Source organism: Mobula birostris, chromosome 6 (genome assembly GCF_030028105.1).
Source record: "Mobula birostris isolate sMobBir1 chromosome 6, sMobBir1.hap1, whole genome shotgun sequence".
Lineage (NCBI taxonomy): Eukaryota > Metazoa > Chordata > Chondrichthyes > Myliobatiformes > Myliobatidae > Mobula > Mobula birostris.
This window is the reverse complement of record NC_092375.1, coordinates 181909908-181935764: the sequence shown is the minus strand read 5'-3', so window position 1 is coordinate 181935764 and position 25857 is coordinate 181909908. Positions and strand designations below refer to the sequence as shown.

General features: G+C 40.9%; 1 protein-coding gene across 1 annotated transcript in view; it reads left to right on the top strand.

Moving 5' to 3' along the window:
* Window positions 1–25857, top strand: part of LOC140198771 (voltage-gated inwardly rectifying potassium channel KCNH7-like) — a 581620-nt gene that overhangs the window by 308066 nt on the left and 247697 nt on the right. The window contains exon 3 of the mRNA XM_072259781.1: window positions 20781–20933. Within this exon, the coding sequence (XP_072115882.1) occupies window positions 20781–20933 (153 nt within the window). The remainder of the gene's footprint in view (window positions 1–20780; window positions 20934–25857) is intronic.

Sequence of the window (25857 nt, the reverse complement as noted above, 5' to 3'; positions counted from 1 at the left end):
TGCATGAGAAGGTAGGTGACATGATATTTTCACTAGTGGGAGAGTCTCAATTTCAAATAAGAGGGAGAACCATTTAAAACCAAGTTACATAGAACTTTCTTCTCACAGAGAGAAGTAAATCTCTGGAATACTCTACCCCAGCTGTAGAGGGTAGTACATTAAAACTATTCAAAGTGGAAATAGATCCTTCTTTGAAAAATAAGGATATTGAGGCGGATAGGGAATTGCCGTGGATCTCATTACACAGTTGTAGTCATATAGCTGTACAACTTAATTAACATAAAATGGTAATTTTAAAAAGGGTTAAGAAAAAGCATGCATATTGGTTCATATCATCCCCTTTTTCAGCTCAATGTCATTTGCAACACTAAGTAATAAAAGTAGGTAATCTTCTGGTGCTGATAAATTTGCAATTGATCTTTCCTTGCCTCTGAACTACTGCCTGCCTGCCTACCCCTTATGCCAATCTGTTTGTTCCAGCATGGTCTCTGGTGCATTTTTACATTAGAAACCCACCACCCAACTCTTCAGTCCACCTGAGCCCAGCATAGGAGCTTTCCCTGTACAGACAACCATCTGAATTCCCAGAACCACTTTGGCATCTGGTAAATCCCTGCACATCTCAGACTCATAATTCGAGCTGACGATGTGCTTGGGGCCATTGAATGCTCTTCAGCAGTTTTACAATCCACAGATATCCAGTATAATACCATCTTTGTAGTGCCTTTGCTTTGTGGTAGGTGTGAGTAAATAGACAGAATTGGAAACTGAACACACTTCATAGACGGCAGCAGGTCTCAACTAAACTGCAGTTTCAACATTGCAATGTATTAATAGATTTACCATATGGTACAATCCATGAACTGCTCATTTCAATGGATTGTTCCTCCCTTTGTTCTCATCCACATCAAACTTCACATCCCAAACAGAAGAAAACTTGCAGATGCCGGAACCTCACATTCAGTTACTGGACCAAATTTATGGACTAATACGAAGTTGGATTATGCTGTCTTATTGTCCCCAGTTTGCACCAAGTTGTTGATACAGTTTAGAAAGTTGCATGAGCAACAGATTATACACGGTAGCTGGAACACTACAGCAAACCATGAGTATACAGGTTATAATTTCTGCTTTAGTTGTTCTTTCATTCTCCCTATCTCTGTTCCCGTGTTTCCACGCTGCCTATAGTATGGTACGGTGGGTAATAATATGGACGAGTTGACGGCGCTAGCCAGGAGTCAGAGAACATTTCCGGAGTGCAGTGTTATGTGTTTTACTGAAACGGGGCTGCACGAGGACATACCCGACCAAAACTTTGGATGGCTTCCAGACCGTTCGGTCTGACCGGAAGTGCTCTGAGAGCGGTAAGCGTAAAGGAGTTGGGGGCTTGCTGTTCTGGTTAACCACGGATGGTGCAATCCTGGTCATATTACGATCGAGAAACGTGTTTGTAGACTGGGTATTGAACTTTTTGCTGTTGGACTCCGGCCATATTCCACCGAGATACAACACTGGGCGTAATAGTCCTACTCTAATGCACTGTAATACCAGACCTTACATCTTTCACACTGACATACAAGCTCATCACTTCTGACTTTCACCTTCTGGATCATCTCCAATGCTTTCAACTTTGACAAGACTGTTTTCAGCCCATCTCATTACATTTTAGCTATGCTGAGTTCGCTTGCTATTAGTAGGTCCACGGTACTCGAACCTCCTTTTGAGCTTTGAAACTGTCTTCACATTATTCTGCAACCCTATGTCAAAGTATTTAACTCAGCCTGTGTTTGATTCGGTCTATTTATCAATTCTATAGATAGCCTGACTTTTGTAAACCAAAAAGCAGATACTAGATGCTGAAAATCTGAAATAATAACAGAAGTGCTGGAAATATTCAGCAGCTCACAAGTCATCTGTGAAGAGAGAAAGAGAATTCATAGGTCAATTTAGAATCCTCAAGGAAGTTCAAACCCTTTCATTTGAAGTCTCAATGACCTGGAATGCTAATTTTATTTCATTTTCCTGAGATGCTGCCTGACTAGCTGAACATCCACAGCATTTTCTGTTTTATCTCTCTATGCCTTAAGGTACATGGAACATTGAAGAGTACAGCACAGGAACAGGCACTTCAACCACAATGTTGTGCTGAACCAATTGAATTAATAATCAAATTTCCAACTAAGCTAATCCCCTATGCATTATGTCCACTTCCCCCACCTTTGTGTCCCAAATGTATCTGCCTCGACCACCACCACAGACAGTGTATTCCTGGCACTCATTGCTCTCTGTAAAAAAAAATTACCCTCACATCCTCTTTGAAATTACCCCCTCTCACCTTGAATGCAAATCCTCTGGTGTTAGGCATTTCCACCCTGGGAAAAACATATATATTCTCATAATCTTATAAACCTGATGAGGAGGAGAAGATGGCGGCACGACGCAGCTTGCATGGCCACTCCGGTGAATGACATCTGTAATCTGTCAAGTAGGGTGCACAATCCTGATTTGATGGAGACAGACATGAAAGAATGGAGAAACTTATGAAATGACTTTTTTGCTGCCACTGTTACTGTGTGATCCAGAGTCTCCGGAGGGGAAGGCCCCGGGTCCTCGGCTTTGCTTGTTGCTCGGCGGCCGGGACGAGGTCGAAGTGCTCGGCAGAGATGGTGCTCGGTGTCGAAGGGCTGGTCGGAGGCTCGAAGTTTTCGGACGGACTCAGAGTCGGCTGTGGTCGGGTGCTTCCAATGCATCGACGGTTGTCGGCGCCTGGTGGTTTATGGCAGAGAGAGTTTCTCTCTTCTGCCACCTGCTATTGGGGACTATCGGGAGTCGATCGGAACTTTGAGACTTTTTTTTTACCGTTCCCATGGTCTGCTGTTTATCAAATTATGGTATTGCTTTGCACTGCTGTAACTATATGTTATAATTACGTGGTCTTGTCAGTGTTAGTCTTTGGTTTGTCTTGTTTTTTTGTGATATCACTCTGGAGGAACATTGTATCATTTCTTAATGCATGCATTCATTTCTAAATGACAATAAATGAGGACTGAGTGTCCTCATAATCTAATCTAATCTAACCTCAATCAGATCTCTCCTCGGCCTCTGCCACTCCAGAGAAAACAACCCAAGTTTGTCCATTCTCTTCTTAGAGAGCTCATGCCCTCTTATCCTGGTAGACTTCTTCTACACCCTCTCCAAAGTCTCAATAGCCTTCCTATAATGGAGTGACCAGAACTGTATGCAATACTCTGGATGTGGCCTAAATAGAGTTTTATAAAGCTGCAACATACCTTCCTGATTTTTAACTCAATGCCAGTACTAATAAAGGCAAGCATGCCATATGTCTTCTTAACCATCCAATATGTAGCTGCATATTCCTGACCTCATAAACTTTCAGTGTAGTTGTTTCTACTGTTTCATTAAGCCATCCGCTTTAAATGAAAAAGAACTAGCAGTTCTTTTGCGTTACACGCCCTTTGTTTCTTTGAAATTTGACATAGTGAACCAATAATTTCTTCAATAAATTAAATTAAAGGCATCCGTTAGTCTTGCAAGACCATGGATCTGCGCCTGGAAAGTCTTCACTCTCCAGGGCGCAGGCCTGGGCAAGGTTGTATGGAAGACCAGCAGTTGCCCATGCTGCAAGTCTCCCCTCTCCATGACACCGATGTTGTCCAAGGAAAGGGCATTGGGACACATACAGCTTGGCACCAGTGTCGTCGCAGAGCAATGTGCTGGGGCTCGAACTCACGACCTTCAGGTCGCTAGTCCAATGCCCTAACCAGTTGGCCATGTGCCCACTTCAATAAGAACAGTATAAATAAGCCAGTTCTGAAATCTGCAGATAAATCATCAAAAATTCCACATTGTCCCCACCGTCTGCATCAGAAGCCAGAAAAGGAAATATGATTGTGTACAATCATGAAATATATTTAACATGCAACAAGGTAATGATAACTTCTTGTGCGCAGTTTAAATTCCTTTGTGTGCTGGTAGCAAAAGGTGTGTGTGTGCGCACACATGCACACCTGAGAGGGAACATTGGATTCCATGCTTCGTAATCATCTGGATGAGCCTCCCATGAGGGAGCTTGTTAAACCCCTTACTAAAGTCCACGTAGACAACATCCATTGATCCACATTCGTCAGTCACACTTGTCATCTCATCAATCCTATCCTATTGCTAATAATTCTCTCCAGTAACCTCCCTACCACTGACATGACACTTGCCAATCTATAGTTTCCAGGATTATCTCTGGTTTCCTTCTTGAATAATGGAACAGCATTAGCTATTTGCCAGTCCTCAGGACCTCACTTGTGGCTGGACAGAACATAAAGATGTTGATCAAGTCTCTTCACTTGCTTCTGTCAATCACCTGGGGGATATCCGGGATATTCCATCCAGTGCTGGAGACTTATCCAGCTTACGGCTCTTTAAGAGACCCAACACTATTTCCTTCTTTATCTTGAAATGCACAAGCGCATTAATACACTCAGCACTGATCTCCCTAACCTCTACGTCCCTCTTCTTGGTAAATACTGATGTAAAGTGTTCATTAAGGACTTCATCCGCATCTTGCCTCTCCAAGTAAATGGTCCCCCCTTTGTCCTTGAGTGGACCTACCTTCTCCATAGTTATCCTCTTGCCCTTGATGCATGAGGATAACTAAAGTAATGGGACCTTCCTCAGATCCAGCACAGTTCAACTTCTCATTTTGTGTTGTTGTTACGATATCTAATGGGTATCATGAGACTGCAGCACCTTGTGCTGAACCTGCAGTATAGATTCTCACCTTGCTTGAGAACTCCTGTACCTTCTGTTTTGCTTCCGCTTTTTGTTTAAATTGATGCTATTCACTTAGAGTCATGAAGTCATAGGAAAGTACAGCAGAGAAACAGACCCTTTGGCCCATCTAGTCCGTGCTGAGCCATGTAAACTGCCTACTCCCATCGACCTGCACTGGGACCATAGCCCTCCATACCCCTACAATCTATGTACCTATCCAAACAAACATTGAAAGCGAGCTCACATGCACCACTTACACTGCCAGTTCATTCCACACTCTCACAACCCTCTGAGTGCAGAGTTTCCCCTCATGTTCTGCTTAAGCGTTTCACTTTTTATGCTTAACGCACGACCTCTTGTTGTAGTCCCACCAAACCTCAATGAGAAAAGCCTGCTTGCTCTTACTCTATCTAACATTAACCAAGAAAAAAACTTAATATAACATGCTACCCTTGCTGTCTACAAAGCATTCTAACCCATTCCAGTGCCCACAGTTCTCAGAAAACCTCCAGCAATTTCTCCTATCCCGGTGCATCCAGGTACAAATGTAATGCTGGAAAAGGTGACAGGCAGTTGACGCAGTTGGATCTCTCAGTGGTGCCCCAGCCACACTCCGGATTTTGAGCGGCCAGTGCAGAGAGGGCAGGTCAGTGGCGAAAAAATACTTTCTAAAAGTTTCTATGAACTTCTTCAAATAGACCATAGACTCTTCCTGTGAACTCTTGTCTTTGAGGTTTTCAAATAGTCTAATTCTTCTGAAACTGCTGAGTTTCTATTAAAAGTAACCCTTTACAAAGGTCATTAATGTTGTATTGGCCTTCACTGGCCCTGCACTCAGAATGCCCTTTGCACTGGGATTCCTGATCATATCTAGCTCTTCAACCTCCTTGTTACTGTTTTCCCTAGCTACCCTCTTCACACTTCCAGTTATTCTGCCGTGCAGCTTAAGATAAAATATGATGCTGGGCTGTTTGTTATGTGCCATTCACTGTGCTATGTCAATATTGGCACCAAGTGCAGGTAAGTAAAACTGGAAAAATTACATTATTGTCAGAGTACCATGAATTTTCTAGTCTCCGTCACATTTGTAATTGAGATCGTGGGGGAGAGGTGATCAAAGCAACTGCTTCTTCGTGCATGACAGAATCATTCTTGGGTGAAACCGTTTTAACACTGAACCTGCATACTGAATAGAATGCCTGTATTATTAGAAAGCTTTTTGGTGTCATGGCATGTATCATAATAGAAGGCAATCTGCTCAATTGATTGAAAGGCATAATATAGCAATGACAGTAAATAAGAAACAATTTGTTTTAAGAAGTTAGACTACTCATTTAAGTACCAATTTTCTGAAGTTAATTATCTAGTTATATTTCACCTGTCATATGAAAGCCTGATGTAAACTAATGCAACCAACAGGAAGGTTAATCCTTTCTAATCATATAATTTCTGGTTACATGAGCAGAAAATACATTTTAATCAGATGGCAGCCAACCGATATAATCTAATATAATCTCATTAAGTTGCTACGTTTCTTGTGTCTTCAGCTCAAGTCAAGTCAAGTTTATTGCCATTTAAATATATACATGTATACCATCAAACGAGACAATATTTCTCCGAACCAGAGTGTAAAGCACTGTAGTATGCGTAACACACATAATAAATAATAACTTATAAAAGAAAGTAAGTATGAAATCTACAGGTGGATTACTCATAAATAAACGAACTAAAGTGCATAAATAAAATTTTGTAGTACAGAACAAATTAACCAATGACACTTCAAATGCGATGTGATGGGGCGTTCAGAAGCACGATGGCCTAAGGGAAGAAATTGTTCCCATCCTGACTATTCTTGATTTTATGCAATGGAGTCTCCTGTCTGATGGTAGAAACTCAAAGACCATGCTGGATGGATAGGTAAAATCCTTAATTATACTAAGGGCTTTACATATGCAAAGCTCCTGATAAATGTTCCCAATGGATCCTCGCATTGTAGAAGTTCAAACTATAACAAAAACTTCTATTTAAGGAAACTATACATAATGCACAAAATGATCACTGCAAATTAATGTAATGTGTAATAAAACTAGTGACATAAATATAAATTGAATAGATTATTGAATTATTCCAGGTGTTATCAATTTCTTCTTGGTTACAGTATTGTGCAAAAGTCTTAGGCACATGTAAAAAGATTCTGTAAAGCGAAGATTCTTTCAAAAATAGCAAAATGAAAAGTTTCTAAATAAACAAAAAAATTACTCTAAAGAACAGTAAACAGGAGAAAAACTAAATCAAATCACTTATTGGTGTGATCTCCCTTTGCCTTTAAAACTGCATCAATTCTTCTCTTAGGAAACACGAGGAAATCTGCAGATGCTAGAAATTTGAGCAACACACACAAAATGCTGGTGGAACGCAGCAGGCCAGGCAGCATCCATAGGAAGAAGCACAGTCGATGTTTGGGCCGAGACCCTTCATCAAGACTGAAGGGTCTCGGCCTGGAACATCGACTGTGCTTCTTCCTATGGATGCTGCCTGGCCTGCTGCGTTCCACCAGCATTTTGTGTGTGTTGCTTCAATTCTCTTAGGTACACTGTCGTGCAGTTTTATAAGCTAATCAGTTGGTACACTATTCGAAACATCTTGGAAAACTTGTCATTGTTGTTCTGCACACTCTAGCTGTCTCGCTTAATTCTGTCTCACCAGGTAATCCCAGACAGCTTCAATGATGTTGAAGTCAGGGCTCTGTGGAGGCCATACCATATGAAACCATTAAAAAATTTAAGTTCCTAAGACTTCTGCACAATTCTGTATCTGCAACATCTGTGTTTGTACTAATGATAAAGTCAAAAGTAATTCATTATACACATAGACACTGATTTGGTCCTATTTATCATAAAGTGTGCAAGTCACTATTTACGCAAATCAAAGATGAACTGATACAAACATGGCAATGAGAGCAGATCAGTGGCTAAGAACCCTGCAACAATAACTCAACTCCTAATTCCACCATCTACAAGCTCTAGTCAGGAATGTGAGGAGATGCTCTCTACTTCCCTAAATAAGTGCATTGTCAGTAAAGCTGAATAGCATACAGCTCCTTCCAAATCCAGAACCTCCACCTGCCAGAAGGGCATGGGCAGTAAAAGTATGGAAAGACCATAAGTTTATTGCTCTCCTAGAAACACATCATCCTGACTTTGGAAATAAATCACTGTTCCTTCCACCAGGCGAGGGGGAAGGTGGGATGGTGGGGAAGCAGGATGAAATGAGAAGCTTGGAGATGATAGATGGGTGAGGTAAAGGGCTGAAGAGGAAAGAATCTGATAGGAGAGAACAGTGGACCATGGAAGAAAGGGAAGGAAGAGGGACACCAGAGAGAGGTGATGGGGAGTTGAGGAGATGGGGTAAATGGCGAGCCTGAACGGGGAATGGAAGAACAGAAATTACCAGAAGTTAGAGAAATAGATGTTTATGCCATCAGGTTGGAAATGACCCAGATGGAATATGAGATCTTGTTCCTCCACAAAAGAATGGCCTCACCGTGACGGCATAAGGGACTATGGACTGCCATGACAGTATGGGAATGGGAAGTTGAATTAATCCAGGTGGCCACTGTGAAATCACACCTTTTGAGGTAGGCAGAACAAAGGTGCTCAATGAAGCAGACCCTCAATCTGCATCAGGTCTCATTGATCTCGAGGAGGGAGCGCCAGATGTAGATGACCTGGAGACACTCGCAGGCGAAGCGTACCCTCACCTAGAAGGACTGTTTACTGTCCACAAAGAACAGACCAGCTCTGTGGCCATTACCTCTTCTCTGTCGTCATTTGCTGTCAGTTCTAAGGGAACTCTGGTGTCGAGGAGCAGTGACTTCATCATGCAGACAAGCAAACTGAACATTTTTCCACAGGCATCAAATCAAGAAGTAAAATAGATGATTTCCTAACAAAGATCTTAAACATTTCTTAAAGTATGAAATGCAAAAAAAATTAAAAGAGATCTGAAATTAAATAAGCTTTTCAAGAAACTATCAATGAATGTACTTCAGAGGCAGGTAAAATGCACTGAACTACTTTATAACCCGTTTAGTTTTACCACCCAGCACTGCATTTCTAGCCCATAAAATTTTGGACTATTTATTTGAATGAATGGCAATACAAGCATAGAAAATTAGCTTGTTCCTATGAGTAGAGAGGCCTTAAGTTGCAATGATTTCTTCTTCTTAGACCCTCAGCTCCTCATGGAGTATAGGCCTTCGATGGCCTCCCATCTCCCTCGTCCTCACAAATCTGATGGTGCAGTTTCTGTAATCCAATGTATCCACTCTACAGTTTCACACGGCCTTTTTAGCCGGCCTTATCCAATTCCACCTCTCTCGACATGGACATAGGGTTGGACTTTGAGAGGCCAATGGTTTCTTAGAATACCATTTAAAAACATATTCCTCATACTCTGATCACAACAGAAAAAAATTTCACACCTAAAATTCTTGTTACAAAATAAATTACTGTAAACACTGGAAAACTGAAAATGACTCATCAGGTCAGGTAGCATTTCTCGAGAAACCGTCATGTTTCAGCTGAGTGAATTTCCTTCATAACTAATGAGAAATCTGATATCTCATGAAACAGTATTGATTGGAATCACGAGCTCTGTTTCTATCTCTACAAAGCCTCCTAATCTGATGAGCATTTTCATTTTATATTTTAAAACTTTAATCGCTTCACTCATACCTTTAGATGACAGGGAAGAACATTGGAAAATAACACACCGGATGAAGGATCCCAGAATAATTCTGCAATTTCTGGGCTTGTGCTTTTACACTACAGGAGCTGCTGTCAGATTTTCACCATTACAGTGGTAAATGCAGGAAGATATTTCTCATTATAGTTTTTGGAGGATCTGATTTATATTACATGCATGGTATGTGGAGATACCTGTTTACCAAAGGAGGTGTAAGGTGCTAGCCTTCCCTTCTTCCCTCCGCTAGCCTGTAGATCACCCTTGGGCAAGGTACATTGTCTGCTTAGACCCCGATCAGGGTCATGTGAATCCATAGAAGCAGAAGGTAGGTGGTTGTATGAGTAGCTGGTGCATATCACAAGTCCTAGTTATGCAACCACTGACGCCAGGCAAACGATCTCTGAAGAGTGTTGATAATGGCTGGAGTCACCCACCTTGTAAAGACACTGCCCAGAAGAAGGCAATGGTAATCACTTCTGCAGAAAATTTGCCAAGAACAAACATGGTCATGGAAAGACTACGATCGACTACGTCATACGGACATGGCACATAACAAACAAACAAAATATATGTATACAATAATTGTGACATTACATATATTTAGCACAATCTGTAAATCAGTGTTAATCCTTCTGGTACTATTACCAACATCAAATACATTGTTTCTGAAAGAAATGGAATAATAGACTCTGCTCAACCAATAGATTTTTACTTAAATCAACACTATTCCTCATAATTCTGATGCAAAGCTTTATTATAGTAGCTGTGGATAATTGTACAGTTTCACAATTGCATAGATAAGCATCTCTCAATTCATTTATGGGTTGTGGATATCACTAGAAAGCCCACCATTTATTATCCAATTCTGATTGTCCTTGAGAAGGTGATGATGATTATTTTTCTCAAGTTTCTGCAGCCCATGCAGTGACGCTGCTCCTGCAGAACAGTTGGGTAGGCAGGTCCAGTGAGGGTAAGGTAACATATATCTAAGTCAGAAGAGCGTGCAACTTTGGAAGGAGCTTGCAGATGGTGGCATCCCTATCCACCCCTTCCACTTGCACTCCTGCCCCTGGTAAGGTCAGTTAATTTCCTGCTCTGAAGGACCAATCTAAACCAAATGGGTTTTTAACACAATAAAGAAGTTTCTTGGACCTTATTAGTACATAGAGTAGTGTTAGCTTTCAAAACAAATACTCGAATTTAAATTCCCTATTTGACATGTTGGGATTTGAATTCACAGTTATGCCTTGCTTAGTTGATGTCATTAGAGTACTTTGGAATCATCTATATCCGTAGTTCCCAAACTCTTTTGGGTTACAACCCCCTTGGCTCCCAGACATCTATCTCCCTTTCTGGCCATTAATAAAAATTATAAAGAACTTTGATTTATACTGCACAGTGAAAGAAAATAGGAACTGAAAATTCAAAGTGGTGACAAATAATTGCAAAAATCATTCAAATCTGTTTAAAGCTACATATAAAATTATTTATTTCTTTAATTACAGTAAAAACAATTCGCATCGACAATTTTAGAGGCCTATATTAGCAGTCCAACTATTCACTACTTCATTGCTTTTCACCTTTCAGTGAGACGGATGGGCTTGGGGCACTGATATCAGCATCTTAACATCAGGCTGGATGGCAGTCAGGTCCCTAGAATTGGTAATTCGCTGTCTGTTTCATTCCTTTGAAAAAAGTTGGGCAACTGCACTGAAACCATGCTTTACTAAATATGATGTTGGAAAAGCAATAAAGAACATCTTGACTTTTCTCCACAGTGCAAGGTTGTGTTCAGAGATCTCTTTCTGCAACCAAAATGATTTGATTTTTTGAATCTCGGAGTCAGCTGGAAGTCATTTTGTAGTGAGATCACTTCTTGCTCCATCCTTCCACTGTTCAGGAATGGATTAATTACCCAATCTGGAATTTGATCAAGAGAAGATCCTGAAATCTCTCTGACACGTCTTTATGCAGCTCACCCAGGTGGGCACAGTATACCTGAAGATCCTCATCTGATATTCTTTCTTTTTCTTTCAACTCATTGGAAATTAGAAAAGGTCGCAACGGCTAATGTTGTACTTGAATAGGGTTACTTGACATAAATATAGAGATGACTGATTTGATTTCGATAAAAATCCACATCATTTCCTTGCAATTGAAGTTTGATTTCATTAAACTTTGCAAATATTTCTGATAAATAAGCAATATCACGCCTAATATTTTTGAGTTGGTTACTGAATGAAGCCACCGAGCCTTTAAAGAATTTTATCACAACTTCAAAAAAGTACATAAAGGAGTCCCAGGCAGTTTACTTTTGAGAGCCATCTGTGTGTGACAGCAAGCATTCAAACTGTTCATTAATTCAAAGCTCTTGAAATAGTCAAGAATTGAGAATGTGGGACTTCATTTTATTTACTTCTGTGATAACTGTATATAATGATTTGTGCAGCAGATCACTTAGGTTTTTTGTGACAAGATTGTGTCTGTGAATTACACAGAGAATGGTAAATATGCTAGGTGCAGCTTTTTTCAAGAAAGTAATATCCCACAGTGGCATCCTATGATGTCCCAAATATTGCTCAAGAAAGAATGCTGGTGAGCAGAATGTACTCTTGGAAAAAGTGCCCCACAACCTGAAATATTGACTCCACCTTTGTACCTGTTTCCACACCCTTTGCAAATCTTAAATCATACTTTCATGCTTCATGAAGTCAACATAAACAAGAAGCAAAGATTCATTGCCTGACAAAATTGGTTTATCTGACTGCAGAGCAAATTCCATTGTCGTAAGTATGTTGCACAACGTGTTTTCCACATTCTCAGACATTTAATCTATTCGTCTTTGAACAGAGTTGTTACTGAGCAAAATTACTTCAATTATTTGGTCTGGTGACTTTTGCAAAACCATTCTCAGAAACTCTCTTACTGCAGGCAGTCTGAGTTCTTCTCGAATGGTATGAAGCTTTCCAGGTTTATCAATGAACAATGAAACATTGTATGAAGATGCAAACCATCACTGTTTTGTTGTGATGTGCTGGCAAACATGTTTTGAACTGTTTTCCATTTCTGAAAGTTTTCCTGACATGACTGAAAATAAGCCAAGTTCTTGTTTGCTTTATTAGGGTATATTCTCTTCAAATGTTCAAGGAGCCTGGTCTGTTTCATTAAAGTTGCTGGTGAACACAGCAGGCCAGACAGCATCTATAGGAAGAGGTACAGTCAACCTCTTCCTATAGTCGTCCTACAGTCGACGTTTCGGGCCGAGACCCTTCATCAGGACTAACTGAAAGAAGAGCTAGTAAGTGATTTGAGAGGGGGAGGGGGAGGAGGAGGTCCAAAATGATAGGAGAAGACAGGAGGGGGAGGGATGGAGCCAAGAGCTGGACAGTTGATTGGCAAAAGGGATATGAGAGGATCATGGGACAGGAGGCCAAGGGAGAAAGAAAGGGGGAGGGAGGAACCCAGAGGATGGGCAAGGAGTATAGTGAAAGGGACAGAGGGAGAAAAAGGAGAGAGAGAGAGAGAAAAAGAATATATATAAATAAATAACAGATGGGGTACGAGAGGGATTAGTGGAAGTTTGAGAAGTCAATGTTCATAGCATCAGGTTGGAGGCTACCCAGACGGAATATAAGGTGTTGTTCCCCCAACCTTAGTGTGGCTTCATCTTGACAGTAGAGGAGGCCGTGGACAGACATATCAGAATGGGAATTGGATGTGGAATTAACACATGTGGCCCTTACACTTCCTCCCTCACCACCATTCAGGGCCCCAGACAGTCCTTCCAGGTGAGGCGACACTTCACCCGTGAGTCGGCTGGGGTGATATATTGCGTCCGGTGCTCTCGATGCGGCCTTCTATATATTGGCGAGACCCGACACAGACTGGGAGACCGTTTCACTGAACACCTACGCTCTGTCCGCCAGAGAAAGCAGGATCTCCCAGTGGCCACACATTTTAATTCCACGTCCAATTCCCATTCTGATATGTCTATCCACTGCCTCCTCTACTGTCAAGATGAAGCCACACTCAGGTTGGAGGAACAACACCTTATATTCTGTCTGGGTAGCCTCCAACCCGATGGCATGAACATTGACTTCTCTAACTCCTGCTAATGCCCCACCTCCCCCTCGTACCCCATCTGTTATTTATTTATTTATTCTTTTTCTCCCTCTGTCCCTCTCACTATACCCCTTGCCCATCCTCTGGGCTTCCCCTCTCCCCCTTTCTTTCTCCCTAGTTCTCCCGTCCCATGATCCTCTCATATCCCTTTTGCCAATCACCTGCCCCGCTCTTGGCTCCATCCCTCCCCCTCCTGTCTTCTCCTATCATTTTGGATCTCCCCCTCCCCCCCAACTTTCAAATCTCTTACTAACTTTTCCTTCAGTTAGTCTGACGAAGGGCCTCGGCCCGAAACGTCGACTGTACCTCTTCCTAGAGATGCTGCCTGGCCTGCTGCGTTCACCAGCAACTTTTATGTGTGTTGCTTGAAATTCCAGCATATGTAGATTTCCTCTTGTTTGGTCCGTTTCATTGCCTCATTTGAAAAAACTAACTTTTTTCACACAACAGACACGTTGGCTGCTGTTAGTTATCTGCTGCTGGTACCAATCTGTATTTCAGATACTCCAAACTTTACTCTCTACACTTCTTTTTGTTTGGTCTGCTTCAGCCATTTTCGTAGTGGATTAATGACCACAGTCAATCGTCTATTGTTTAATTCCAACCTCAAGAGCTGCAATCGATAAAGGATAAAGTGACGATGTCATCATAGCTCAGGCAAAACCTGGCTCTCTGTCTAAAGGTACATAAAGTGGAGGAGCATTATCTTGGTGGGGCCGTGAGTTAGAGAATTACGGTCAAGGCCATTCGAAAAGGCAGATTCTGAAATTTACCCCCTTTAACGCTATACCTAATTCTCAAGAATTACATCACTGTGTGATTAGTACATGTAAACCGTACTCACTAACGCTTCACTACAGTAGTGAATGACAATAATGCACAGACCGGACCGGGAAATAACACAAAAGTCTCCAAATTTCTCATGCTATGCCAAATACAGAAGTGTCACATTGCTTTTCAACAACCATGATTCACTTCGAGCAAAGTCTAAAAGAATGGTGAGTTATCAGGAGATGAGGAGATTATGTGATCATTGTACCAATTATAAGGCACTGAGGATCAAATGCTTATAATAAGTAATTCAATTCTTAAATTAAGCCAGTAATTCGTTAGCTGCCCCTGCCCCTTGCTACCAAGCGCCCAACCCCACCTGCTGCCCCCTTTATCTTTATAGCCACTTTAGAAACTCCTACCACCCCCAGGCGGGGGATATCGCCCACTTTGGGAACCACTGAACTATACCCTGGTTCCATAGTATACCAAGGTTCAAAGATCAAAGTAAATTTAATTATCAATGTACATATGTATCATGTACAATGTACATATATTCTTGTGGGCATACTCAATAATTGTCACAAAATCAATGAAAGACCACCAAACTAGGCCTTCAAACCAGGGTGAAAAAGACAACAAACTGTGCAGCTGTGTCAGGATGCTGTCTAAGTTGCATGCCATCTTGGACAATGTCACCCATCCACTACATAATGTACTAGGTGGGCACAGGAGTACATTCAGCCAGAGACTCATTCCACCGAGATGCAGCACAGAGCGTCATAGGAAGTCACTCCTGCCTGTGGCCATCAAACTTTACAACTCCTCCCTTGGAGGGTCAGACACCCTGAGCCAATAGGCTGGTCCTGGACTTATTTCATAATTTATATATTACTATTTAACTATTTATGGTTCTATTGCTATTTATTATTTATGGTACAACTGTAATGAAAACAAATTTCTCCGGGATCAATAAAGTATGACTATGACTATGACTATGACTAAATACAAATATAAGAAATAACAATAAATAAATAAGCAATAAATATCGAGAACATGAGATGAAGAGTCCTTGAAAGTGAGTCTATTGGTTGTGGGAATATTTCAATGATAGGCAAGTGAAGCTGAGTGAAGTTATCCCCTTTGGTTCATAGCCTCATGGTTGAGGGGTAGAACTGTTCCTGAACCTGATGCTGTGAGTCCCGAGGCTCTTGTACCTTCTTCCTGATGGCAGCAGTGAGAAGACAGCATATCCTAGGTGGTGGGGGTACCATCAACTGTCAGTAAAATCTGCCACATTGCTGATGCCACAACTTAGAGGAGATTTTTCTTCAGTGTTTGAAACAATATTTCTCCAGTAGACCTTTGAGCAATCGGCAGGATCACAAGCCAAATATTCCACAGAGGGAGCAATGCATAGAGCACTACAGCATAAAACAGGCTCATTGGCCCATCTGACCCATGCAGCCCAGTCCCATCTTCCAGCAGCCAGATCAGACCTCTCTTATCCATGTACCTACCTAAACTTCACTTAAGTGTTACCACTACAACTTCTGCAGACACCTTATTCCACATCTGTACTTCGCTCTGAGTGAAGCGGATCCCCCTCATTTTTCCCTTTAAATATTTCAATTTCACCATAAACCTATGACTTCTATTTCTAGTCTCACCCAACCTGAGGAGAACCCTGCGTGCATTCATCCTTTCTACACCCTTCATAATTTTGTATGCCTCCATAAGATTCACCCGCACTCCAGGAAATAAAGTCCTAACTTTTTCAATATTTCCCTGTAACTCAAGTCCTCAAATTCTAGCAACATCTGTGTCAATTTTCTCTGCACTCCTTCAAGTTTATTGATGTCTTTCCTGCAGGTAGGTGACCAGAACTGTACACAATATGTTAGGACACTCCAGGCTTCCATGTCTTTGCACTGCTGTGTAGAAATACAAAACCTAGTGCAAGTCACAAGTGGGTGTATCCATCTATCGCTCTGCTCCTGAATTCAGGAATATTTTGTAGCTTACTGAGCCAACAGACCATGTCAGCCCAGTCCTATCTACCAACGCCCAGAGCATAGCTCTTCGTACTTCTCCCATCCATGTATCTATCCAAATTTCCCTTCACTGTTTCAATTAAGCCCACGTCTACCACTTCCGCAGACAGTTCGTTCCACATTCGTGCTTCCCTCTGAGTGAAGAAGAAATTCCTCCTCAGATTCCCCTTAAACGTATGATCTCTATTTCTAGTCACACCCATCGGGGCTCTTTAATTTTTCTTTTGTTGTCAGACATCAGCAATTAAGCACGGTCACCAGGTTTCATTAAAAAGATGAGTAATTTGTACTTTTAATATTATTTTAGTTATTAATGATTTTGACTATCTTGTAGCAGTTAAACATGTTTTAAGTTAATATAAATTTTCCTAGAAGCATCAATGTTTTAAAATTACTTACTTTTTTAAAAAATTCAAACAATCATTTGAGATATTAGGAGAGAGTAAAAAGTGCTTTTGGCCACAAGGTATTGGCTGGGTTCAGTGCAAAGAAGCCAAATCTTAGTAAAAATTAAAATGGAAAATGCCAGAAAATATCAGCAGATCAGGCAGCATTTATGCAAAAGGAAGCAGTAAATGATTCCTCTGAATCTTAATGAAATTCTTACAGGCCCCCAAGATGTTGGACACAAAATAAATCATGTAAACTGTGTCAATTTATGCACAAATCCAATTAAAACATAACAATTGTTCCTCTTAGAACAAAATAAAACCACTGAATACCGTAAATAATTAATTTCAAGAGCGCGTTGAGTCCAATTGTGCTCAGCCAAAAAGTAATGTTGAAGGAAAGCATACTTGAATAGTGCTTATGGAGTCATTGTAGTCAACAGAGAGATGATTTTCATCCCAGTATTTGGAACTGATTTGAACATGAGCATAGTGTGTGAACCAAACTTCACATTAATCTTCTATGCAATAGATCTATTGGCAGCGTAATTTCAACTTTGTTTCTCGTTCTGCGCTCTTCCTCCCTTCTATCACATTGTCTGCTCCCTTGACATAGCTCTTCTGTTTGCAAATTCCAGGAGCTAGGCACAAATGGTTGGTGGCTGATCAAGTCCATCACCCGACTGGGGCATAGGCCATTGACAGCAGCTCACCAGAGTCCTCTATCCTGGGCCAGTCTTTCAAGGTGCACCAGGTATAGCCCATCTTTGAAGATCTTTCTTCTCCCAGAATGAGGACTTTGAAGCTTCTGTTGGTGTTCCTGTATATCTTAGTTTTTACAGGACGGGGTTGTTAGCTCCATGCCCAACCCTCCTCCTTTCTCAGCCGGGCTCAGGACCACATGAGGCAAAGTTCATGGCACAGATCTATGCCATCAATTTTAAGAATATGAAAATAGGTATGGTGTGCATACAAACTTGGAAGCATAAATTGGGAACAGATGTTCTCATGGAAACGTACAGAAGAAATATGGCAAATGTTCGATGGATATTTGCATGTGGGTTCTGTGTAGGTACGTTCCAATGAGACGGAAGGATGGTAGGGTACAGGAACCGTGGTGTACAAAGGCTGTTGTAAATCTAGTCAAGAAAAAAATAGCTTACAAAAGATTCAAAAAACTAGGTAATGATAGAGATCTAGAAGATTATAAGGCTAGCAGGAAGGAGTTTAGGAATTAAATTAGGAGAGCCAGAAAAGGCCATGAAAAGGCCTTGGTGGACAGGATTAAGGAAAACCCCAAGACATTCTACAAGTATGTGAAGAGCAAGAGAATAAGACGTGAGAGAATAGGACCAATCAAGTGTGACAGTGGAAAAGTGTGTATGGAACCGGAGGAGATGGCAGAGGTACTTATTGAATACTTTGCTTCAGTATTCACTATGGAAAAGGATCTTGGAGATTGTAGGGATGACTTGCAGTGGACTGAAAAGCCTGAGAATGTAAATATTAAGGAAGAGGTTGTGCTGGGGCTTTTGGAAAGCATCAAGTTGGATAAGTCACCGGGACCAGACGGGATGTATCCCCAGGATACTGTGGGAGGCGAGGGAGGAGATTGCTGAGCCTCTGCCGATGATCTTTGCATCATCGATGAGGACGGGAGAGGTTCCGGAGGATTGGAGGGTTGCGGATGTTGTTCCCTTATTCAAGAAAGAGAGTGGGTATAGCCCAGGAAATTATAGACCAGTGGGTCTTACTTCAGTGGTTGGTAAGTTGAGGGAGAAGTTCCTGAGAGGCAGGATTTATGAATATTTAGAGAGGCATAATATGATTAGGAATACTCAGCATGCCTTTGGCAAAGGCAGGTCGTGCCTTTAGAGCCTGATTGAATTCTTTGAGGATAGGACTAAACACATTGATGAGGGTAGAGTAGTAGACGTAGTGTATATGGATTTTAGCAAGCTATTTGATAAGGTACCCCATGTGAGGCTTATTGAGAAAGTAAGGAGGTATAAGATGCAAGGGGACATTGCTTTGTGGATCCAGAACTGGCTTGCCCACAGAAGGCAAAGAGTGGTTGTAGATGGGTCATATTCTGCATGGAGGTCGGTGACAAGTGGTGTGCCTCAGGGATCTGTTCTGGGACCCCTGCTCTTTGTGATTTTTATAAATGACATGGATGAGGAAGTGGAGGGATGGATTAGTAAATTTGCTGATGACACAAAGGTTGGGGGTGCTGTGCAAAGTGTGGAGGGCTGTCAGAGGTTACAGCGAGACATCAATAGGATGCAAAACTGGGTTGAGAAGTGGCAGATGGAGTTCAATCCAGATAAGTGTGAGGTGGTTCATTTTGGTAGGTCAAATATGATGGCAGAATATAGCATTAATATATAGCATTAGTGGCAAGACTCTTGGCGGTGTGGAGGATCAGAGGGACTTCGGGGTCTGAGTCCATAGGACACTCAAAGCTGCTATGCAGATTGACTCGGTAGTTAAGAAGGCATATGGAGCATTGGCCTTCATCAATCGTGGGATTGAGTTTAAGAGCCGAGAGGTAATGTTGCAGCTATATAGGATCCTGGTCAGACCCCACTTGGAGTACTGTGCTCAGTTCTGGTTGCCTCACTACTGGAAGGACATGGAAGCCATAGAAAGGTTGCAGAGGAGATTTACAAGGATGTTGCCTGGATTGGGGAGCATGCCTTATAAGAATAGGTTGAGTGAACTCGTCCTTTTCTCCTTCGAGTAACGGAGGATGAGAGGTGACGGGATAGAGGTGTACAAGATAATGAGAGGCATTGGTTGTGTGGATAGTCAGAGGCTTTTTCCCAGGGCTGAACTGGCTAGCACGAGAGGGCATAGTTTTAAGGTACTTGGAAGTAGGTACAGAGGAGATGTCAAGGGTAAGTTTTTTACGCAGAGAGTGGTGAGTGCGTGGAATGGGCTGCTGGCGAGAGTGATATATATATAAAATAAAATAAAATATATAAAAATAAAAGTAATGCAAACAAGAGTAGTGAGGTAGTATTCATGGGTTCAATGTCCATTCAGAAATCTGATGACAGAGGGGAAGAAGCTATTCCTGAATCATTGAGTGTGATTTCAGGCAATGAGCACTTACTTTTAATAAGTATTTTTGAAAGGCACTGTTGTTTGTAAGGCAAGGAAGATCAAAATAAAAATACACCCTCAGTAATTATTAAATAACAAGATAAAAAATATCTTTCCATGATCTGGCAATTAGATTTTAGAAAACTATTATCAACAGTGTGAGATCAACATTTTTGCTTCCTCTCAAATCCCAAAACAATGGTATGCTTCATGCTGTTTAACCCTGAAGGAGAACTTACAAATCATTGACATCTGAACAAAGTCATGAACCCTGAATCAGACCTGATAAACGCTGTTACATTTTGACAGCATAGGTCACATGAATATGTCCTTCAGGCAAAGCTTTGAAATTCACAATGAGCATGGAGATTGGTAGAGCTCGTTTTCGCAGTCAGACTCACAACCAGTGTGGTTCTCGCTATACATTTCAAAGGCGGATGCACATTATCAGGATTTCCGTGTACAGAAAAGTGATCCTTTGAATAAATGGAGAATGAAAGCAAAATGGGTTGACAATTGTTTCTTTTCTGAAAAATGAGATATAAATTTCCATTGAAAGACTTCACAGCATAACCCTTTCAGTATAAATTCAGGTACAAATTCCTTTCAATGTTTTGGTAAAATTGCTGTTGCTAACAAATGTTAAATCGTTTTAAACACAGTTCAATAATTATACAGATGTTGTTTAGCATTAATGAAGCCAAGCAATTAGACAATGACACTGTTATAAGTTTGTAGAAATGAATCTTGTTCGATTTTTCTTCTAATCTTTCTCTTAACCCCTGATCTTTCTTTTATTGTTTAGGATCAACATTCTTGTGCAACACCCACATAATTCCAGTAAAAAACGAAGAAGGAGTGGTCATAATGTTCATTATAAACTTTGAATTTGTTGATGAAGAAAAATCCTTGCAGTCTGCAGATGGCTTAAATCATATGTCGCCTTCCAAAGATGCACGTAAGTGTCTCTTTGACCTTGTCTTTACTGAGTTAGTCTGTCAGATTTCTGAGATTGCTCATCTGAGGGGCCACTGTTTGCATCATTAGAACTGGATAATATAAATTGCTGTCTCATTTTTACTGATGGACTGTAATTCATTTTTACCTTTTCAAATTATCTTTCCTCATTTTCTGAAAGCACTTACATCAAAATGATTAGTGTTGATCTGTTAGTTTCTTATCCTCTGTGACAACAAGTACCAGAGGCTGATCAATCAGAGCATCAATATTCCATCTTCCACTGGCCACAATCACTGTATGTGGTATTCTAACAGAGATTGTCAGGTAGAAAAATCCAGTGCCTCATTTTCCATGTACCATAGTTAGAAACTCGGAGGACACTCTCGTGCTTCAGTTGAACTTCCAGGAAAACCAACACAGCTGGAACTCAGTTTGAGAACTTCTGGTAGTAGGAGGAGGAGAAGATGGTGGCGCGACGCAGCGCGCACGGCCTCTCCAGTGAAGAATATCTGTTATCTGTCAAGTAGGATGCCGTGCACAATTCTGATTTGATAGAGGCAGACTTGAGAGCACGGAGGAACATCTGGTGAAACTTCTGAAATGCCTGTTTTGCTGCTGCTGCTACTGTGTGATCTGAAATCTCCGGAGGAGAAGGCCCTGAATCCTTGGCTTTGCTTGTTGCTTGGCGGCCAGGGTGGGGTCGAAATGCTCAGCAGAGATGGTGCTCGGTGATCGGTGTCGGAGGGCTGGTCGGAGGCTTGAAGTTTTCCGATGGACTCAGAGTCAGACTGTGGTCGAGTGCTTCCAGGATGCTGCGTCGGCAAGTTTGCGGCGCTGGAAGCTCATGGCAGGGAGAGTTTCTCCCTTCTACTGTCTGCATGAGATGTTGGGACTATCGGGACTTTGAGACTTTTTTTTACCATGCCCATGGTCTGCTCTTATCAAATTACGGTATTACTTTGCACTGTTGTAACTATATATTATAATTATGTGGTTTTTGTCAGTTTTAGTCTTGGTCTGCCTTGTGTTTCCGTGATTTCATATTGGAGGAATATTGTATCATTTTTTAATGCATACATTTCTAAATGACAATAAACGAGGACTGAGTGTCCCCATAATCTATTGCTAGAAGAAGCTAATAATCTAGTTGTGCACAATGGGTCACTCTTACCTTTCATCCAGAATATGAATTCTGAATACCTCAGCACAAAATCCTTGATAAATATCCAGTGCAGTACTGAGGGAGTATTGCATGGTTGGAATTTTAAAGTAAGGGCTCATCATTTGCTCCCTGAAAAATCCCACAAGACATATCTGAAGGAAAATAGGAGAATTACTTCCGGCAACCAAGACAAAATGTCTAGTAATTAAGAACAGATAATATATAGATTATTAAGTTAGTATAACAGCACTGTAACTGGAGTTTGCTGTGTTGTCAGACCTACTGCCTTTGAATAATGACAAATGTGAAGGAAAAATATGTTGCTCATTACTTTGGAATGTCCCTCAAATATGAAAAAGCACTATATACAAACACTTTTTACTCTTAAGAAGAAAAATAAATACTTATCTTAATATAAGTTCACTTATATTACCTTAAAATATCACAAAACATAAATCAACAGTTTCAGAATCAGAAATAGGTTTAATATCACCAGGATATATCATGAAATTTATCGTTATGCGGCAGTAGAACAATGTAATACATAATAATAAAACTGTGAATTACAGTCAGAAGTCTATATATTTTAAAAAGTTACATTAAATAAGTAGTGCATAAAGAGAGAGAGAGAAAAAGTAGTGAGGTAGTGTTCATGGGTTTAACCTCCATTCAGAAATTGGATGGCAGAGGGGAAGAAGCTATTCTTGAATCATTGAGTGTGTGTCTTCAGGCTCCTGTACCTCCTTCCTGATGGTAGCCATGAGAAGAGGGCCTGTCCTGGCTGATGGGGGTCCTTAACGATGGATGCCACCTTTTTGAGGCATCGCTCCTTGAAGATGTCCTGGATGCTGGAGAGTATTTCTGAATTGTTCCCCACAATTGTAATGCTGAAAACACAGCTGTTAATTTATACAGAGAAAAGTGTCACAAAATATAGTCGAACAATGACAAAACAAGCAACATACGAAAAATGCTGGAGGAAATCATCAGGCCAGGCAGCACCTATGGAAAAGAGTAAACCGTCAACGTTCCAGGCCGAGATCTTCATCAGGACTGAAAGAAAGGTCTCGGCCTGAAACATCGACTGTATTCTTTTCCATAGATGCTGCCTGGCCTGCTGAGTTCCTCCAGCATTTCCTGTGTGTTGCGTTGGACTTCCAGGCTCCGCAGATTTTCTCATCTTAGTGACAAAATAAGCTTGTTTATTAATATTAATAGAGGGTCAGATATTGATCAAAACATAAAGCATGAATCCTCTGCACTCTTCTAAATGATGTGTTTGCACCTTTTATGTCTCAATAAGGTAACACAATATACCTGAGTTACGTAGTTCAAACAGAAATGGCAAGTGTGACTTTGTTTTTTTTTAATTCTTAACTAAAGGTGAAAGACTAGAGTTTCCTGCTTAAGTCTCAGGGGCTGGACTCAAACTCCCAACCCACAGCAGGAATAATTACAATTAGAATAAATAAATAATTGTTTATCACACCACTGATTACTTTGATTTATTGTGTGTTTGCATATGAAAAGCACTTAATTCGCATTTAAAAATATTTGTGGTCCTTCCCAGAATGAAATGGTACCAACTACTTCCTGTTGTGATTCACCCAAATGCTGATGTAGTGAGATGCAGTGCTGGTAGAAATTGGCCATGATTTATGAGCTTTGTTGTTTTTCTACTTAATAAAATGGAATAGGTCATGAAGACAATAAGATCAAGAACCATGTATGGATAAAGGTTCTCCTTTGCAACATGAATTTTATAAACTGGACTCTCCCATTTTGATTTATGTGTGCATTAATATGTGTATGTGGTTTCATGCTGGGAGAGATTCATCCCACCCAAATGAACTGTTTACATCTCTCTTCAAATTTATTTTTACCTTTGACTTTGCTTCCTCTTGTATTCTAACATCTCGATTTCCTCCCTCTTTCTCCACTTTCCCTCATTCCCATGGAAACTTGCGCGGTTGCCATGGCGTGTTCACTTCCATGCCATTGTTGCTGCGATTGTGGCAAAAAAGTTCTACCATTTGTCACCAGCAAATGGGAGTATATTAATTCAGCTGCCTTTCTTTTTATTATTACAATTGAGAGCTGGAGGTGTAATTCCCTCTTAATGAACAAACTCATAAAATGTTGGGTATCATAAAGAATGAATTATTACTTTATTGTGATTTTATTTACAGTATATGTTTTACACAAATGCTCTGAGAAAAGTTAATTAATATCATTTTCCAGGTGTATTCTGAGAAAGTGACAGTAAAGAATTTCAGTCACTTCATCAATTCCGCCCAAGCAATAATTAAGAAAATAGCGCTGTAGGTACTGCTAATATAACCTGAACCTAATATTGCAAGAGTGAGTTTTATTTACAATATTTTGAATCTTTTGTTACACCTGCCTGAAGACTTTCAGAAGAGTCCATTAAATCTAGGTAAGTCTTAACATGCAGATGCATCGCCACAGGCTAGGGAACGTGCAGGTCAGTTCAGTTTTTGAGCAGTGGCTGTCTTCTGTGAAAAGCATAAATGGCCCTCTTCTGAAAAGAAAACGAATCTGTTGGTAACATCCTTAAGAGTTATGGACATCAACATTGAATACTTGGTCTCTCAGATGTAAGGCATGGAGAAGCAAGGTTACAGTAAAGTCAACTGCACAAACGTATTATGAAGAATGAGCATTGAATAGATATTTAGGAAATAGGATATACCTTTAGAATTCCATATAAATCACATCTTTACACTGTGTATTGAGGTAGAACAAGGTAAAAACAGTAACAATGCTGAATAAGTAGAGTTCAGGTAAACAAAAAAGGTGCAAGATCATGGGTAGGTAGATTGTGAGGTCAAGAGTTCTCTTTGTCACACGAGGGAAATTTATCAGTGTTTACAGCAGATAGAAGTGTCCTTGATGCTAATGTTGTGTACTTTCAGGGTTCTGGATCTTCTACCAGATGGAAGAGGGGAAAGGGAAAATCTCCAGTGTGGGTGCGGGCATTGATTATGCTGGCTGGCTGCTTCACTAAGGCAGCAGATAGACAGAGTTTAAGTAGAGGAAGGTGATTTCCATGATGTGTTGAGCTGTGTTCACAATTCTTTGCAGTTCCTTGTGGTCTCATGCAGAACAGTCACCATCGCACCCAGATAGCATGCACTCTATGGGGCATTGATAAAAATTGCTGAGGGTCAGCAGGGACATGTCAAATTCTTTAGCTTCCTGAGAAAGTAACAGTAACATTTGTGGTTGCCATTAAAAAAGAAAAGATTAGCTTTATTTGTCACATGTACATCAAGACATATAGTGAAATGCATTGTTTTGTGTCGAACATAAGGGTAATCATGCTTCTGGTACCATGCCTGCAAATTGACCAGGAACTTGAATATTCAAGCGACATAGATGCCTTCAGAGGCTGAAGGGACTGGCTTACTTCCTCATCTTTCCTCCTTGTCTCAGGACATGATGCAGTACTCTCCACTTGCCTCAACGCCAGCAACATTCAAGAAGATTTGTATAAGCCACAAAATTGCCTCCTTGTTTAGCACGCAATCCCCTAAACCTCTCCTCCACTCGCACATTGAGTCTGAAAGTGAACTGCATTTCTTCCACTATATGGACTTTCCCAAACCTGGAGTCCTGCCATAACGCTGTGTAGGGATTCCTACAATAGGATAACTGTAGCAAGAGAAAGACAGTTTGCCGCTAATTTCTCCAAGGCAATTAGTGTTGACTAAAGTGATGACTTTGCCAGCAACTTACC